At 39.6% G+C, this 16931-nt stretch overlaps 1 protein-coding gene across 1 annotated transcript in view; it reads right to left on the bottom strand.

Moving 5' to 3' along the window:
* DNAH5 (dynein axonemal heavy chain 5) overlaps window positions 1-16931 on the bottom strand; it is a 1226896-nt gene that overhangs the window by 860985 nt on the left and 348980 nt on the right. Inside the window, exon 13 of the mRNA XM_044065791.1 lies at window positions 5413-5611. Within this exon, the coding sequence (XP_043921726.1) occupies window positions 5413-5611 (199 nt within the window). The remainder of the gene's footprint in view (window positions 1-5412; window positions 5612-16931) is intronic.

Genomic DNA, 16931 nt, shown 5'->3' with positions numbered 1-16931 from the left:
TCTCCAGCAAACTTAATTAATTCAGCAAGGTAAGATGAGATGTTGAGAAGCTTACTATCATTAGGCAAGGTGATGATCTTCCAACTTCAGACTAACTACAACTGATCTGGCTGTGGCAACTGTCATAGATTTTTATATCAGGTTCCAAAGAAAAACACAACAAAACAAGCTGATCTGTAAGTTTCATCCCCTTAGTGCTGGTTATAGAATGACAACACATTTGATCACATGACTCTGGTAGAATACAGACTCCGAGCTTTTGTAAGATCTGTTGCAGTATTTGAAAATTATAGAATTCTTTGTTTAAACATAAACATTTAATCAGTTATAATAATGCTGTTGATACATTTTTAATACAACCATCTGTACAAGTCAGTGTGACAGTCAAATGACAGAAAAGTATTTACAAAACTATTTATAAAACTCCAGCTAAATATGCTGGCATACATTACATATGCACCATCCCACTCTCCTTGGCACAGATGGCAATAACCCCACATTGTCACAGTTTTCTTTTAGGAATTTCAGTAAAATCATTTAACAGCTTTGGAAGTCATACATTGTGCTGTGAATAAAAAAATTGTTGCGATTTTAAATGTTAGCATTTGGCCCTTTTATTTTACTGGCATATTGACTTGGACTTTACACTGGTCAGTGGCCACTCTCCATTGGGATTGCCTTTACTGGTACCAGGTGTTACTCTAGTACACCTATACTATTGAGTTAAAAAAGGAATTTTAAATGGTTTACGAACACCTTATTGAATATTATAAATAATAACAATTCCTGGAAAAGAATAAAGAGTTACGTGTGGATATTAGGGCTACAATTTTAAATCAGGTTATAGGTTCATAGGATGTTACTAGGTTACTGACTACAGGGTCTTTACAAGCCTAGCTGATACATCCCAACATAATACTAGATGAGAAATTTCACCTATGCCCAAGGTTTTTCTAACAAGGACTACCCATGCCCAGGAGAGAAGCTGGGGCAATCCCTGGCAGAAATTTACAGTTTCCCACCCAGTCATCCAAGTTGTACTTAAACAAGATCATGGAGGTGCTCTGCTCAATATGGCTTGGAAGACTATTCCAGAAGAGTGGCAACCTCTGAGAGATTTATCTGTCTCTCCAGCAGGTCTTGTTTATGTTGCAGGCTAGATTGAGGACCCTGGAACAGGTTACTTCAGTCCTATTTGACTTACAGATATGCAGCATTGCTATTAGATATGGGTCAGAGATAGCCCTGTAAACCATACACAAGTCACCTCTGAGTAGTCTATATGTTACTGAGTACAGTGACAGCGACTTTAGTCTGTCCATATAAGACATCCTGGAGACCCTGAATTTTCTTAGTTAGAAATCTCTGAGTTCTCTCAAGTCACTGCAGGTGTCTAGTACAGTGCATACCAAATGCAGCATTATATTCAATGACAGGCCTAATGAAGAAGAGTACAGGGACATTATAACCTCTTTTGCTCTTGAGACAATGCTTTTGCTAATCAGGTGAACAATGTAGAATGCCTTCCTCAACATAGTAGACACATGCTGGTCAAAGTTGAGGTCACATTCAACTTATATTCCCAGGTCTCTCACTACTGAATTGGTACTTAAGGATTTATTGTTTATTTTATAATCAGCAGAGACCTTGTTTTTACCAAATGGAATTATGATGTATTCTTTAACATTTAGTTTAAGACCATAGCTTTGGCACCAATCATTGGTCTGTGTAAGCCCCTTTTGAAGTACACTGACACTATTAGGGGATTCAATGATAACACCTAATTTGCAGTCATCCACAAACTCGGTTAGCCACAGCCCTTCTGTTTTGGCTTGGTACATGCCAAACAAGAGGGGGCCCAGCACTGACCCTTGTGGGACCTCACTGGTGACAGGTCTGCTGGTAGAGGTAAATTCTCCCACATTTACTGAGTGTTGTCTATCTGTGAACCAGTTTGTAACCCACCAGGCAACATCGGGGTTGATATTCAACTAGGTTAGTTTGTCAATGTTGCCCGAATGTGGAATAGTGTTGAAGGCCTTGACCTAGTTGAGATAGGCTGTGTGCATTACTTTGCCCTCATCTATGGCTCTAATCACATTCTCTGAGAAGTCCACCAGGTTTAGCAGGCATGACCTATCCTTGACAAAACTGAACTGGGATGGATCCAGGGTTTGGATGTCACCTATATCCTTATTTATGAGGTGCATGATGATTTGTTCCATTGCCTTACAGATGAGGCTGGTTAAACTTATGGGTCTATAGTTACCTGGGTCTGATGCCGAGCTATCCTTGTGGATGGGGATAACAGTCACTGTTTGCCATTCAGTTGGGACAAAGCCAGTACTAAGGCTGTGGCTAAATAGAGTGCTTAATGTAGTAACTAGCTCTTGTTTTGGAACATTAAAAATACAGCCTGGAATGCCATCTGGTCCCATGGAGGCTGTGTTCTTAGCCTTGTAGAGAGCACTGATGACTTGCCCTTTAGAGATGCATTGAGGAGGAGATGATGAAGACATGGTTTGTAGTATGCTTGGTGGGGGTGGGGTTAGTGGGGTAAAATTTTCACAAAACCTGTCTGTTGGCAGGTTTGAAATTTCCACAGGGTCAGAGTGTGTGTGATGCCATCCACAGTTAGTTCAGCACATATCTGAGCCCTACCTTTTAAGTTGCAGACATAGCTGAAGAAAGCTGTATGGTTAGCCTTGGCTATGGTTGCTAAATTTTTCTCATAATTGCTTTTTGAAGACTTTATAAGTAGTCTTATTTGCTTGTTTATGCTGAGGAGGGTGCCCATCCAGTTCTGGGATCTCACTTTTGTATTTTTAGGCAGCAGCTTTGTTCACTTATTGTATAATTTATTAATGCTAGACATCCACCAGATTGGTATGTTTTTTTCTTGAGAATCTTACTTTAATTCTACCTGACACGGCTGTGTCTATACATTTGTGTAGATGTTTATACAGGTCATCAGTGTACACCCGTCAATGCCATCTGTGGAAACTAGAGCTTGGAAGTCGATTATACCTTCCCTTACGTGGGTATATTTAACTTTTGTGAAGTTTTTTACCCTGGCTTCTCCTTTAGGGAGTTCTGGTGCTATTACTACTTCAAAAATAACTGATTTATGGTCGGATTTAACCAGTGTGGGCCCTACACTTGAGGCATTGCATTGGCCACTCATAGGTTAGGTTACATTCTACAGGTGAGCTGATTTTACAATAAATTCTTCAGTAGAAAAAAGTTATTTTTATTCTAAAATATCATACTTTAAAACCTAGTGGCTTAGATAAGGATTTGGACTGGAGTTCTATGTTGTACTAGTTTTTGATGCCACGATTGTTATTTGATCTATTGCTTATCAGTTGTGCAGCTTATTTTACAAGGTGGATCATGTGTCTTTTTTTATTCTTTTCTATTTTTTTTTAAATTGATGTCCTGCTTAAATTTGTCATTATGCTGTGCTGGCTTTTGATTCCCTTCTGTGACAAAGAGTATTTTGGGTATTACTTTTATTTGAATTATGGAATTTTATTAAACTGGTTGTCTGAGTTTACATGTTTGCCATTTTTAAATTATATGTTTAAGCTTCACATGCTGCACAGGTTAAAGAAAATAACCCAAGCTGCTGTTTTTTTGTCTATCAACTAACAAAAATATAGCATCATCATTAACCAAAGGCATTGGCTATTGAATATTCAGCACTGACTTTGATTTTTTAGAACTCATAGCAAGAAACTAATAATGGTAAATTTAGCAACATAATCAGTACTGGGCTGTCTGCTGTGTAATATTGTCCCATGTTTCTTCAGAAGTTAGATCATGAATCCCCAGTGCTGATTACTGCTGTTTTATCACAACGGTCATTTATTTTTATTTTAATGTGTTTTATTGCCATGTTTCATACTACTGGTAAATGCAAACATGGTTAAAAGACAGCTCATTCAACTTGCACTAAAAGCCTGAAAAAGTCTGTTGCAGTGACTTTCATATACCTACTGTTATACTGCACTAAAATTAAATAATTTATCTTCCCTTACAGTAACAACATTTCACTTAAGTGTTTAAAGACATGGCTATATGAACAGTCTTTCTGAAGTTATCACTCCCTTATCTCACAGATTTCAGCAATTTAATTCAGTATCTAAGAATGAAAGTTGTCAGCCATGGTGATGCAGCGGTTAGCTTTGTTGTCTTACAGCAAGAGATTCTCCAGTTTAATTCTTGGCCGGAACACCTTCAATGCGGTGTCTGCATGTCCTCCCTGTGGTTGAGTGAGTTTTAAAGACATACAGTAGGTAGGTAGGTAGGTAGGTGTGTGTGTGTGTGTGTGTGTGTGTGTGTGTGTGTGTGTGTGTGTGTGTGTGTGTGTGTGTGTGTGTGTGTGTGTGTGTGTGTGTGTGTGTCTGTGCATGCGCCTTCTGTGAAGGTTGGGTGCCGGGCTGGCAACTCGACACTGTAAAAATTCCACTGCCAATCAATCTGCGGACAAGTGATCCATTGTGGCAACCCTTAACAGGAGAAGCCTGACTTATGCATGTTGTGTTTGTGTGCTTGGTGCATATTTCTGCAGTAATAAGTGTCTGCATGTATGTGATGAAAGAAGGCACAAGAGGGTATGGAGTGCAAATAACAATGGGTGATTTCTGTGTTTAGAATATGTACCTGAACAGATGTCTGAGTGACTATTTATTTTCCTTTATTGTTACTTGTTATTTAAGCTCTACTTTTTTGTAGACAGGTTTATCTTGGTGGCAAACATACGGCTACATGAACATAGTTTTACTTCCTCTTTATGTAGGGTTGTCACTTTCAGTTCAGTGGACCCATTACAGCTCAAGATAATATGGTGAGAATGGAAAAGCTATTTATGGATGTTCAGGGTGATGGCTGTTTAATTTCTTGTATGTAGCATATTTTAATTTTCATCAGGACTTTTAGTTTGATACAGCTTGTCTTAATCATGTTTTCTAACATATGTTTGCTGGTATATCCCATTATCATAGGATTGTTCTGCTATATAACTTTTAATTAACAACTGGATCTCATTCCAGGGAGGTTATAAGAAATGTTACCATGGAGAAACCCAGATACTGACTGGCTGAACAATGAAACCTGTGGCATAACAGAAAACAGACATGCATAAATAGGGAGATAGAAACTGAGATCAAAACATGCAACCAGTAAAAAAAAAAAAGGAAAAACAGTAAATGCATATTTTTGCAATTTAACTTATTTATGTTAAAGTAAAATAGTTATAATGTTTAATAAGCATGCACAGTTCTCTGGTGTGTGAAGAAAATCTAATGCAGCAGTACCACACTGTAAATGCCCCAAGCAAAAAAAAACAGTACCATCTAAAACATCTTCCAGCTTTATTAATAGGAATGTACAAATCACTCTTTTAATTACCTGTTGCCTCAGGAGCATCTCTTAGGAAATCAACAAAATAAGCATCCACACCAACTTCTACCACAGCCTTCATCTCATTGCCTAGCTCATCATCTATTAGTTTGGCCAATGCTTGGTCAAACCACGCCACATCCTGAGGGGTGGTGAAGCGATCAGCTATAACGCGTTTGCACTCATGCTTCCACAACTGAAGCAGTACCTGCATAAATAAAGACAGAAATTTAAATGCTCTTATGTTGTCCTTGTCAGTACACCTAATAAGTCTGATGCCTTTTAATTTCAGTAATAATAGCTCATATATAAATGTCAGCACATTTATTAAGTTTTGCCTATTATAAAAAATATGCATTAGCAAAACCTAATGGGTCTATTACACTAATGTAAAATACTCGTCCGAAGCTTCTTAATAACTTTAAACAACAGCAACAGTGTAGGAACACTTGAAATCAAAACCTCTGACAGCACTTAAACAACTTTGCATTTAAACACAAGTTTCATCTTTTACCATTATAAGTAGTAATAGATATATTCTAAATATATAATTTATCTAACAGAGGTTCTTGGCATGATGAGTCCTAGGCTAGGCTGTACTTAACCTCCTTTAAAAATTCAGCATTTTTTAATAGAGCGGTCATAAACTGTGAGAAGTATTAATGCCTGCCTGAAGCATGCCATGATGGCACCTGCCAGTTACATAAGCAAACATCTCCAGAATCTGCTACTTCACACCACCATCAGCCAGCAGTTAGGACCTACCTGCAAACCGCTAGCTAGGGGAGCAGCAGCAGCAACAGCAGGTAGGTGCTAACTAACTGCTGGCCAAGGGAGCAGTTAACGCCTACCTGGAAATAAAATAAAATAAGAGACTATATACTTGCCTAATTGCCCGGTAATTTCATTAGCAGCAGTTTACAGAATTGTGCACTTCCGAGAATTTGTATGGGAATGAAATTCCTACCTGTTTTGTTAGGAATGGCCTGCATCACCTACCTCAGGGCTTCTGCATATTGTCCAATACATTCTTTATCACTATAGTGCCATTTTTAAGCAAAATCAGTCTCCTATACCTACCAGCCAAACATATTATAGTCAAGCCAATATTAGAGTTATATCTCTCACAGGTTCATAGGTGTTTACTAGGCTAACAACCACAAGGGCCTTTTTAAGCCTAGCCATGCATCTCAAATCTCTGGCAAGTTCTGATACCCTTGATAAGTGTAAGCATAGGCCTGGGAAATGAACCATTTACAGGTTTACCTGTGTCAATTAGAGACATAGGTGTCAAACCAGGGATGAATTTCTGGTTTCCCATCCAATTGTCCAAGTTGCACTTGAATTGGGTTGGGAAGGAACTCTGCTTCACATAGATGGGGAGCCTTTTCCACAAACAGAGTAGCCTCTATGATACATACCTATCTCTCTAGAAGGTCCTATTTATATCATAAGCAAGGTTTAAGTCTTTAGAATGGGTAATTCTGGTGCTGTTTGTTTCGTGGATATGCAGGAGGTCCATCAGAATGGGGTCTGACAATGCTCTGTATTCCAGGCATAGATCTCCCCTCAAAAGTCTGTAGGAGACAGAATACAGGGATAGGGCCTTGAGGTCTGCATAGGACATATTACTTACACCCTATATTCTTTTAGTGAGGAACCTCTGTAGACATTCCAATTGTTGTATATGCCTGGTTAGGTACATACCAAAGGAGCATTGTATTCAATGACAGGCCTGATGAATGCTGAATACAGTGGAACAATGACTTCCTCAGACTTAGATGCCATACCTTTGTTTACAAGTTGCACAACATAGAATTATTTCCTCACCACTGTAGACATGTGATGCTCAAAGGCTAGATTACTATCTACTTGTGTCCTTAAATCCCTGACTACTGGGTCACCTCTAAGGGGTGTGTTGTCAATACAATAGTTACCAGGGATGGATGACTTTACAAAGGATACTATTATGCATTTCTTGGCATTTAGTTTTAGTCCATAGTGATAGAATCCTGACCAAAAAGTTGCCCATCTCAGAAGCATTTGTGATCTTTGAAAACATTCAGATTTGTAGTTACAGAAATGTGGTTCCACTGCAGAGACTGCATGCCATTCTCTATCTGGATTTAAGGTCTACCACTCATTTAGATCCTGAGCTGTGGGTGGCTGTGCTCCCAGTGGGGGCATATCTCTATTTATTCAGAATGTCATCACCCCATGAATTAATGAACAAAATAATGGCCTAAAACTACTGCATATCCTGGTAACAATAAGCAAGTTCACCTGTCAAATCACTGCTAACTACAGAAGACCCTTCATGCCCCTGCTGCTCATGACACCTAACTTACCAGAGATTTTATTTACCCATCCATAAACTGACAAGCATGAATTACAGACAACAAATATGCACAATGGGTTGTGGAGTTAATCGATGCCAACACTTTTGAAAAAATAGCACCTTCCCTTACTAGAGTCTCATATATATTTAATCTGGTTCTCACTAATGTAGCTGCGATGTTTCCCATAATTGCTGTTACACCATCACTGCTCTATAGCGGTGATATTCCCCTTATCTGCTGTTATACCACCACCACTCAAATCAGACCACCACAAGGTGATATTTTCCACTGGAACCCAGTCACAGATGTGCTCAAATCCTGCATTTGGGGACTTCTCCAAGGCTAACATCTTAATGTTAGCTGATTATCAAAGGAGTTTTAAGGGGATCTCCACCATCAGAGTACTCCACAGCCAAATGATCTCCTTATAATACTGATTTCTACTGTCATCTAAATATCTACAGTCAGACATTTGTCCCCATCAGTTGAAAAAACGTATGTCAAATTCAAAGTAAGGCCCTATGATGGACCCTCACTATTAACATACTCTACAACAACAGAACAAAAATTGGCCCTAGATATAAACTTAAATCTCCCCACAAAAGAGTAAAGGAAGGGCTTAGGTGAAACAAAAATTGTAAGACAAAATACAAATTAAACATTGCTGAATGATGAAAAGGCAGCTCCAAAGCATTCTTTATCTCAGGAATTGTAGAAACAATACTCAGCCCTTATTTGAGCTTATATCCAATGGTACCACCCACTCTGACTCTGAGGAAACTGCAATGATACTTGATCTTTAAGGAAAGATCGCTGCAACATTAAATCTTAATATTTAGGTGCTCTACCCTCTGTTTCACATCTCCCCATATGGATTTTTTCAGCTGTCTTACTTCCCTGAATTGGCCAGTGCAGGTCTTGGTCCTGCTGAGGCACTGACAGCTAATACAAAATTTCCAAATATACTTCATTGCCTTTTTTTCAGTTCTTTGAGCAGGGAGGGCCCCCAAAGACAAGTGTGTTTGTGTCACAAAAATACTCAATACTGGGTTAGATGAATGGTGTACATAAAGCATTCAATAAACATTAAGAAACACTTTCCCTAAATAACTCATAACAAAAAAGTAACTATACACAAGATCTCTATGCAGGAGAGCAGGAGAAAGGGAAGATTTACGGTTACAGCGACTCTCCTCTAACACCCCTTGTTATAGTAAGTACCTCACACAACTTACCTAGCTTCCTGACTGTAACAGTAAATCTTAACATTTGTTCAGAATCACAAGCAGGACCTAGTCATTTCTGGTAAGTGGGCAGTTAAGGATCCCCTGTGACACATATGCGCAAACCTCTTCTGCTTCCTGATTGTGCTTCCAACTTGAATTTTGTGAAGGTGTGACAGGAGCCCACAATGCAGTAGCTGAAATACCTTGTGGAGAAATATTTTAAACTAAACTGCTGAAGATGCTGCTTGTTCTAGAGAACTGTCCTCTAAAAGTGTCTTGCTGAGTTTTGCAGGACCTATAATTTGCCATACAGAAGTTGGTCAGCCTCTTTTACAAGGTTTGTTTAGTTAGAGGCAGGCCTCTCTTTTATTTTTTTAATGATGACAAAATGTTTATCAGATTTCCCAAATTAGTCTTCCTGGTGAACAATCTTAGTGTTTTGTGTACATCCAATATAAGCAGAAGTTGTACTCCTTTGTTTTGGTAGTTTAGGAAGAAAACTGGGAACTGAATGGGCTGGCTCAGAGATAAAACTTACACAAGTCTGAATATGAATGAAGCATCCTCAAAGACGCACATTCATTACAATTGCAATCTTGTAAAGAAATCTACAATAATGTTTTGAATTTAAAATTATGTTAAGGTCTGCTTGCATATGAACATCTGTAAATATTTTATCTCCTGTTACTTTGCTATTCATTGACCTATATTGTAAACAACACATTTGTGTATTTGACCTAAAGATGTCTGCTAGTATGCTAGCTAAGTTCTCAAGGGCTGAATATGTATTATTGCTATGTATCCATTTCAGTGCAGTACTGAGTATTGCTTCTATTTCTCACAGAGATACAAAGGGTTTGTAGTTGTCCTTTACACTGGTGGCGATATTGCGGTGGTGGTGCTGCGGTAGCATTGTTGCCTCACAGTAAGACGTTGTCCTGTTCAATTCTCAGCTAGAGCGTCTTCTGTGTGGAGACATGCATGAATGGGCGTACCTTCGTTGAAGGTTGTGCGTCAGGTCTGGCAACTCAGCACGTAAAAATCTACTGCCAATCATTAGCGGACTGGAGTTCCGCTGTGGCGACCCCCTAACCGGGAAAAGCCGAAAGACACAACAACAACAACAACTTATGTTTGCAGGATTTAATTTTCTTTCTGTGTTCTAAGCTAATTGTTTAGTTCACTTCAGGAACTTAAGGTAATTAGCTTTCTCCTTGTGACAATCAATTCTTTGCTTTTGTTACAGAGCTTGTTAATGCAAGGATTCTACCATAGTGGTCTGTGCCCAAAATTAGCTTTGTATTTGAAATCTTCTGACTATGTCCCCATTCTAAACCAAGCTAGGTCATCTGAATTAGGAAGTTTTTAAAGTCTCCTTTATTTGGGACAGTATGGAGTACTGGTATGAAATCATTTAGGTCAAACAGTTTAATGCCTTACTAGATTACATTTAAGGATGTGTAGACCTTTTTTTCAGTTCCATGACAAATGGTAAGGAAGCTAGTAGAATGGGTTTTCTAGTTTGTAAAGTAGAAAATAACTGTCTGCCTTGTGGATGTTGTATACATTCTGCCTTTGCCTAGGGCCCCTACACCACCTGTCTGCTCTTTTGGATGCTGGCACCTGGCCTTCAATATGTCCCAAAATGTTTCATAGAAAGAATTATCCATTTTCACTTAGACAGCCTTAACATTTTCATATACCTTTTCAATGAATGAGGGTCCTCTAGAAGGCCAATTAAGGAGCCCTCCTTTGCATTTTGTTTTCAGCAAATGTAATGTCTTTTTTGGAACAGAGGACAGCAAGGATACATCTTCACGGCCCAAGTCTGAGAGAAGTGGGGTTTCAATCCACTACCTAAAGAAAGCCTCTTGTTCTTCAAAGGGTGAAGGAAGGCTCCTTTCTGTCTTTTGTCATCTGTGCCAGTGACATTTAATGTAGAAAGCAGACCTACAGTGGTCTGGGGAGAGGGAACAAGGGAGAAGACCAACACAGGCTGGTGATGATACCTAGCAGTCTCCAATACAATATTAAAGCATTCATGGGCAAATGTCTTCTGCTGAATAGCTGAATATTTGAGCTGTTTGGTTAGTCACTATATACCTGCATCAACTGTATTACAAGCTGAGATAAGTACAAACTTGCAGTGTTAAAAGACAGTACTGCATTTTATTTTTCTGTTTATTTGTTTAATTGAATATTGTGTTAAAGATAGTACTGCCTTGTATTTTTCTGTTTATTTGCTTCACTGAATATTGTGATCTCTATGTCTCTCTGCAGTAAGTGGGTGTTATTCTTCTCACTTCATTGATATTCTGCATGGAACTCTTAGCCTATACAGTTTCTCTGTGCTTGTAAGTCTTAGTCACTTAACTGTGAATTTATTTCAGCTGAATAGCTGAATATCTGAGCTGTTTGGTTAGCTGCTATATACCTACATCAACTGTATTACAAGCTGAGATAAGTACAAACTTGCAGTGTTAAAAGATAGTATTGCATTTTATTGTTCTGTTTGTTTCATTGAATACTTTGTTAAAGATAGCACTGCATGCTATTTTTCTGTTTATTTATTTGCTTCACTGAATACTGTGATCCCTCTGTCTCTCTGCAGTTAGTGGGGGTTAGTCTTCTCACTTAATTGATATTCAGTGTAGAACTCTTAGCCTAGAGGGTTTCTCTATACGTTTAAGTCTTAGTCACTTATCTGTGAATTTATTTCTGCTGAATAGCTGAATATTTGAGCTGTTTGGTTAGCTGCTATATACCTACATCAACTGTATTACAAGTTGAGATAAGTACAAACTTGCAGTGTTAAAAGATAGTACTGCATTTTATTTTTCTGGTTATTTGTTTCATTGAATATTGTATTAAAGATAGTATTGCATTTTATTTTTCTGTTTATTTGCTTCACTGAATATTGTAATCTGTCTCTCTGCAGTTAATGGGGTTATTCACTTATCACTTATCTGTGAATTTAGTTCTGCTGAATATTTAAGCTGTCTGGTTATCTGCTACATACCTACATCAACTGTATTATAAGCTGAGATAAGTACAAACTTGCAGTGTTAAAAGATAGTACTGCATTTTATTTTTCTGTTTATTCATTTGTTTCACTGAATATTGTGTTAAAGGTAGTACTGCATTTTATTTTTCTATTTGCTTCACTGAATATTGTGATCCCTCTGTCTCTTTGCAGTTAGTGGGGGTTAGTCTTCTCACTTAATTGATATTCAGTGTAGAACTCTTAGCCTAGAGGGTTTCTCTGTGCTTTTAAGTTTTAGTCACTTATCTGTGAATTTATTTCTGTTGAATAGCTGAATATTTGAGCTGTTTGGTTAGCTGCTATATACCTATATCAATTGTATTACAAGCTGAGGATAAGTACAAACTTGCAGTGTTAAAAGATAGTACTGCATTTTATTTTTCTATGTATTTGTTTCATTGAATACTGTGTTAAAGATAGTAATGTATTTTATTTTTCTGTTTATTTACTTGCTTCCCTGAATATTGTAATCTCTCTGACTCTGCAGTTGGTGGGGGTTATTCTTCTCACTTCAATGATATTTGGTGTTTTACTCTTAGCCTATAGGTTTCTCTGTGCTTATAAGTCTTAGTCACATATCTGTGAATTTATTTCCACTGAATATTTGAGCTGTTTGTTTAGCTGCTATATACCTACATCAACTGTATTACAAGCTGAGATAAGTACAAACTTACAGTGTTAAAAAATAGTACTGCATTTTATTTTTCTGTTTATTTATTTGCTTCACTGAATATTATGATCTCTCTGTCTCTCTGCAGTTAGTTTCCCACCCTCTCTCCCTCCCTGTTGTTGTTGTGGTGGTATTAATCTTGGTGGCTTTGGAATTGCCCACTCCTCCTGTAAATTTGTGTTTGAACACTCATCCTGAGTCCATCTCATTTGCTCACTCAACCGAGGACAGTGACATCATATTTGGATTTCAGACACTCCTACCAGTCCCATCTGTTCAGCTCTATCCCAGCTCTAGCCCAGTCTAGTGTCATTAGCTCATTCTACCTAAAACAGAGAAAACATTTCAGTAGGCTAACTCACTTTGGCCCTTAACCTGGAATTATCTTTGGTTTCTCCTTTCTCGCTTTCCAGTTTACTTTGTGTTTTGACTGAGTGTGCTTCTCAGCTGATAAGTATATTTTTGACATTTTTTAACTGTTCAGAGTTGAATTAAACAATAACTGAATTCAGTTCAGAATACAGTTTGAACAAATTGCTTTAATATTGCTACACAATCAAGTTTGCTAGCTGGCACTGCACTTGAATTGTTTTTAGTGCTCTTTTAGCTGCTTTCCTGTAACAAAAAATAATAATAATAATAATAATTCTATGCTTGTTTCCTGCCTTTCCTGTAACTAGTCTAATCCAGATACAGATTTGCTGTATCCAGGATTGTATGTAAGCTTCTGAGCCCTCCAAGACTTTCTGTGTTGGAGGGAAGCCTTTTAGCTTATCAGTGGGAGTTGTAAGCACTAGGTAGCCTCTCTACCACAAGAGGAGTGGTTTCTGACCCAGAATTTGTAGTTTATTGGCCGTTTGGGCCGTTTTTCCATCTTTTTCAACTTTCTGGTCTAAAAGCCTGCGTTGCACTTGTTTCCCACCTTTCCTGTAACCAGTCTAGTCCAGATACAAATTTGATGTATCCTGGACTGTTTGCCAGCTTCTGAGAGGTGCCAAAGTCTGCTCGTCAATTTTTCCCTTAGATCTGCTGGTTCTCTCCTCTCCTGCACTTTTACTAGCTTATTAGTCTAGCACTTTGCCATACCAGACTTCTCGTAGCAATTATTGTAGCACACAAAAGTGTGACCAGCACTAAACATTCTACAAGGAAACAGCTCCAGTACTTATTATTAATGTCCACCCCTCCAGGCATGTCTAAAGGTCAGTTCCCTGTGATTTCTATTAACTGCGTGAACTTGGGCATCCTGAGGCAATGTAGCAACTGACTCATGTACACCGACAACCCTCTCCTCTGACCTCCCAACACTCAGACTTGTGAGAGATGCACTTATATATCCAAATTGGAAGACACACACTTTCCAGCCAAGACCAGAATAGCTGGTCAAGAGGAGAAGGCCAGGACTTACAGCACACCACATGGAACACACAGCCCTCCATAACACACACCAGCACTGCCTTCACATAAAAATACAAACCACACACCCACCTTCGTGGAGGCTCTCAACAAAAATCTACCCAAACAGCAGAGACCTCCATGGCAGAAATGCACTTGACCACCACAACACAACACTAATCACGAGACACATAACTCTCCTAAACAGTGTGCCACTCAATCAAAGCTCCTAAGGCAAAACAGCATGTCCAGCACACTAGTCATAGGTGACTCAATAGTGAGGCACACTGATGTCCCACTCACTAGGCTGAATAAGGAGAAAGTAACCGTCAGCTGCCTGTCAGGTGCTAGGATCCACCACATAACACATGCATTCAGGTCCCTCAACAACAGGTACAAATATGACTCTATCATTGTACATGTGGGTATGAATGACCTGAGATGTACCTCCCTGGACTACATGAAAAGAGACATGGAGCAGCTCTCGGATTATGTAGCCCAGGTGGGTATGACCCTAGCATGGAGCAGCATCCTACCATCACCCAGAATGATACTACAGTACAAGCAGAAAATTATTTATTTGAACAATTGTCTAAGTTTCTGGTGTCATTCTAAGGAGATCCAGTATCTGTCTGCCTGGGATGACATGATTGACAGACCTTGATGCTTTGTCAGAGATGGCCTGCATCTGTCATCCATGGGCTTCCGGATACTGGTCAAGGCTCTTGCCACTCCCAGAGTGCCTTTTTTAGGTGGTGTTCTAAAGACCAAATTACCCCTGTAACAGCTACAAACAAATGCAATCTGAGCGTCATGCTGCTCAGTGCTAGAAGTCTAAATCTCAAAATGCACTCGCTTGAAGCACTCCTTAAAATGGAGAACCTCAACATTTGTGCTGTAACAGAGACCTAATTCAAGGCAGTAGAAAGCACTCCTGCACACCAGCCTATAACTTATTCCACACCTTTCAGCCCCAGAACTTGGACCGAAGCTCCAAAGGCGGTGGTGTTTCTATATTCATAAAGGATGTGCACACCTCCAGACTGGTAGTCCAACATAACGCATCAGAGATACTTCAGGTGCAGCTAACATTGGGTAAGACAGAGATTCAGGTCGTAGCCTATTATAGGTCCCCAACCATGTCCCAAGATGTTCACTCCATGTCCCTAAGCACCCTGGAGAATATTAGGGACCAACCTAACACTCTCATACTGGGCAACTTCGACTACCCCTCCATTAACTGGGAAACTACTCATGTACCAATACACTTGCCAATGTTTCCTGGAATTCATTAATTCCAATGAGCTGGACCTGCTCATTCTTACCCCCACTAGAGGTAGCAACATCCTTAACCTGGTCAATACTAACATAGGCAATCTTTGTTCTACACCAACAGTCAACTCCTCCCTGGTTAGATCCGACCACAAACTAATCACCTTGGAAATCCACATCCCTCACCCCCCCCCCCCCACAAAGGTAACCACCATGAAAAACTTCTCCAATGCTAACTTTGGGCTCCTAAGAACAGAGGTGGCTAACTTCACAGCACCCTTGCAAATGGAAAATAGTTGTATGACTGCCAAATCATACACCAATGCACTGTACGAACACATACATAAATGCATGGATCTTGCCATACCTAACAGAACCAAGATGCTCTCCTCCAAAAAAAGAAAGCCAGTCTGGTGGTCCCCTGCCATAAACAAACTCTACAACAAGACTGGAAAAACTCCCTTAGCCTCAACAAAAAGTTGAGATCCCTCATCAAATCCTCTAAAGCTAGCTATGAAAACAGAATTGCAGCAGATAGTAAAGACAACCACAAGGCCTTCTATAGTTATGTAAAGAACCTCCATGGCAATACCCAGATTTGCTCTGAGCTACTGCACAATAGTACCTCCTATACCAAGCCAACAGATATTCCCAATATAATGGCCAACAGATTCAGTGCCAACTTTACCCCCTTCAAAGCACCAAGCACAATACCAGTAGATTGCCAGGCACCCAGTATTACTGCTGCACAGGTTAAAACAGCACTGTCCAAGGCCAAGAATACAGCTTCTATGGAACCTGACAATATCCCTGGCTGTATTCTACATGAACTACAGAGTGAACTGGCATCTCACCTGTGTGCCCTGTTCAATCACAGCCTCACCTCAGGCTTTGTCCCTACCGAATGGTCCACTGCTATAGTCATCCCTCTCCACAAAGGAGGAGCGACTACAGACCCTGGGAACTATTGCCCCATTAACCTGATAAGTCTGATATGCAAAGCTAAGGAACGCATCATCATGGACCTAATAAACAAGGATATAGGGAAACTCCAAACTCTGGATCCCACACAGTTTGGTTTTGTGAAGGGAAGATTATGCCTGCTCAACTTGGTCAACTTCTTTGAATCATTCATCAGAGCTGTGGATGAAGGCAAGGTGGTTCATACAGCCTACCCTGATCTGGCCAAGGTATCTGATACCATTCCCCACTCAGGAATCATAGAACTCACTAAGCTAGGCATCAACCCCAATATCACTAGGTGGGTTGCAAACTGGCTCACAGATAGAACCCATAGTGTGAAAGTAGCTGACTCCAAGTCAGACTGCCAACCAGTCACGAGTGGAGTCCCACAAAGATCGGTCCTGGATCCTCTCATGTTTGGTATCTACTTCTCAGAAGTCCAGGCCAACATGAAGGGACTCTGGCTGACAGAGTTCACAGATTATTGCAAGTTGGGCACCATTATTAACTCCCCAAGTGATGCTGACATCCTACAGAAAGACCTCACTGAGACCAACGACTGGTGTCAGAACCATGGCCTTAAGTTCAATGCCAAAAAATGTGTCGTCATCCCTTTTGGG

Source organism: Protopterus annectens, chromosome 3.part0, assembly GCF_019279795.1.
Source record: "Protopterus annectens isolate FY-2018-M chromosome 3.part0, PAN1.0, whole genome shotgun sequence".
NCBI lineage: Eukaryota > Metazoa > Chordata > Ceratodontiformes > Protopteridae > Protopterus > Protopterus annectens.
This window is presented reverse-complemented; position numbering and strand designations above follow the sequence as displayed.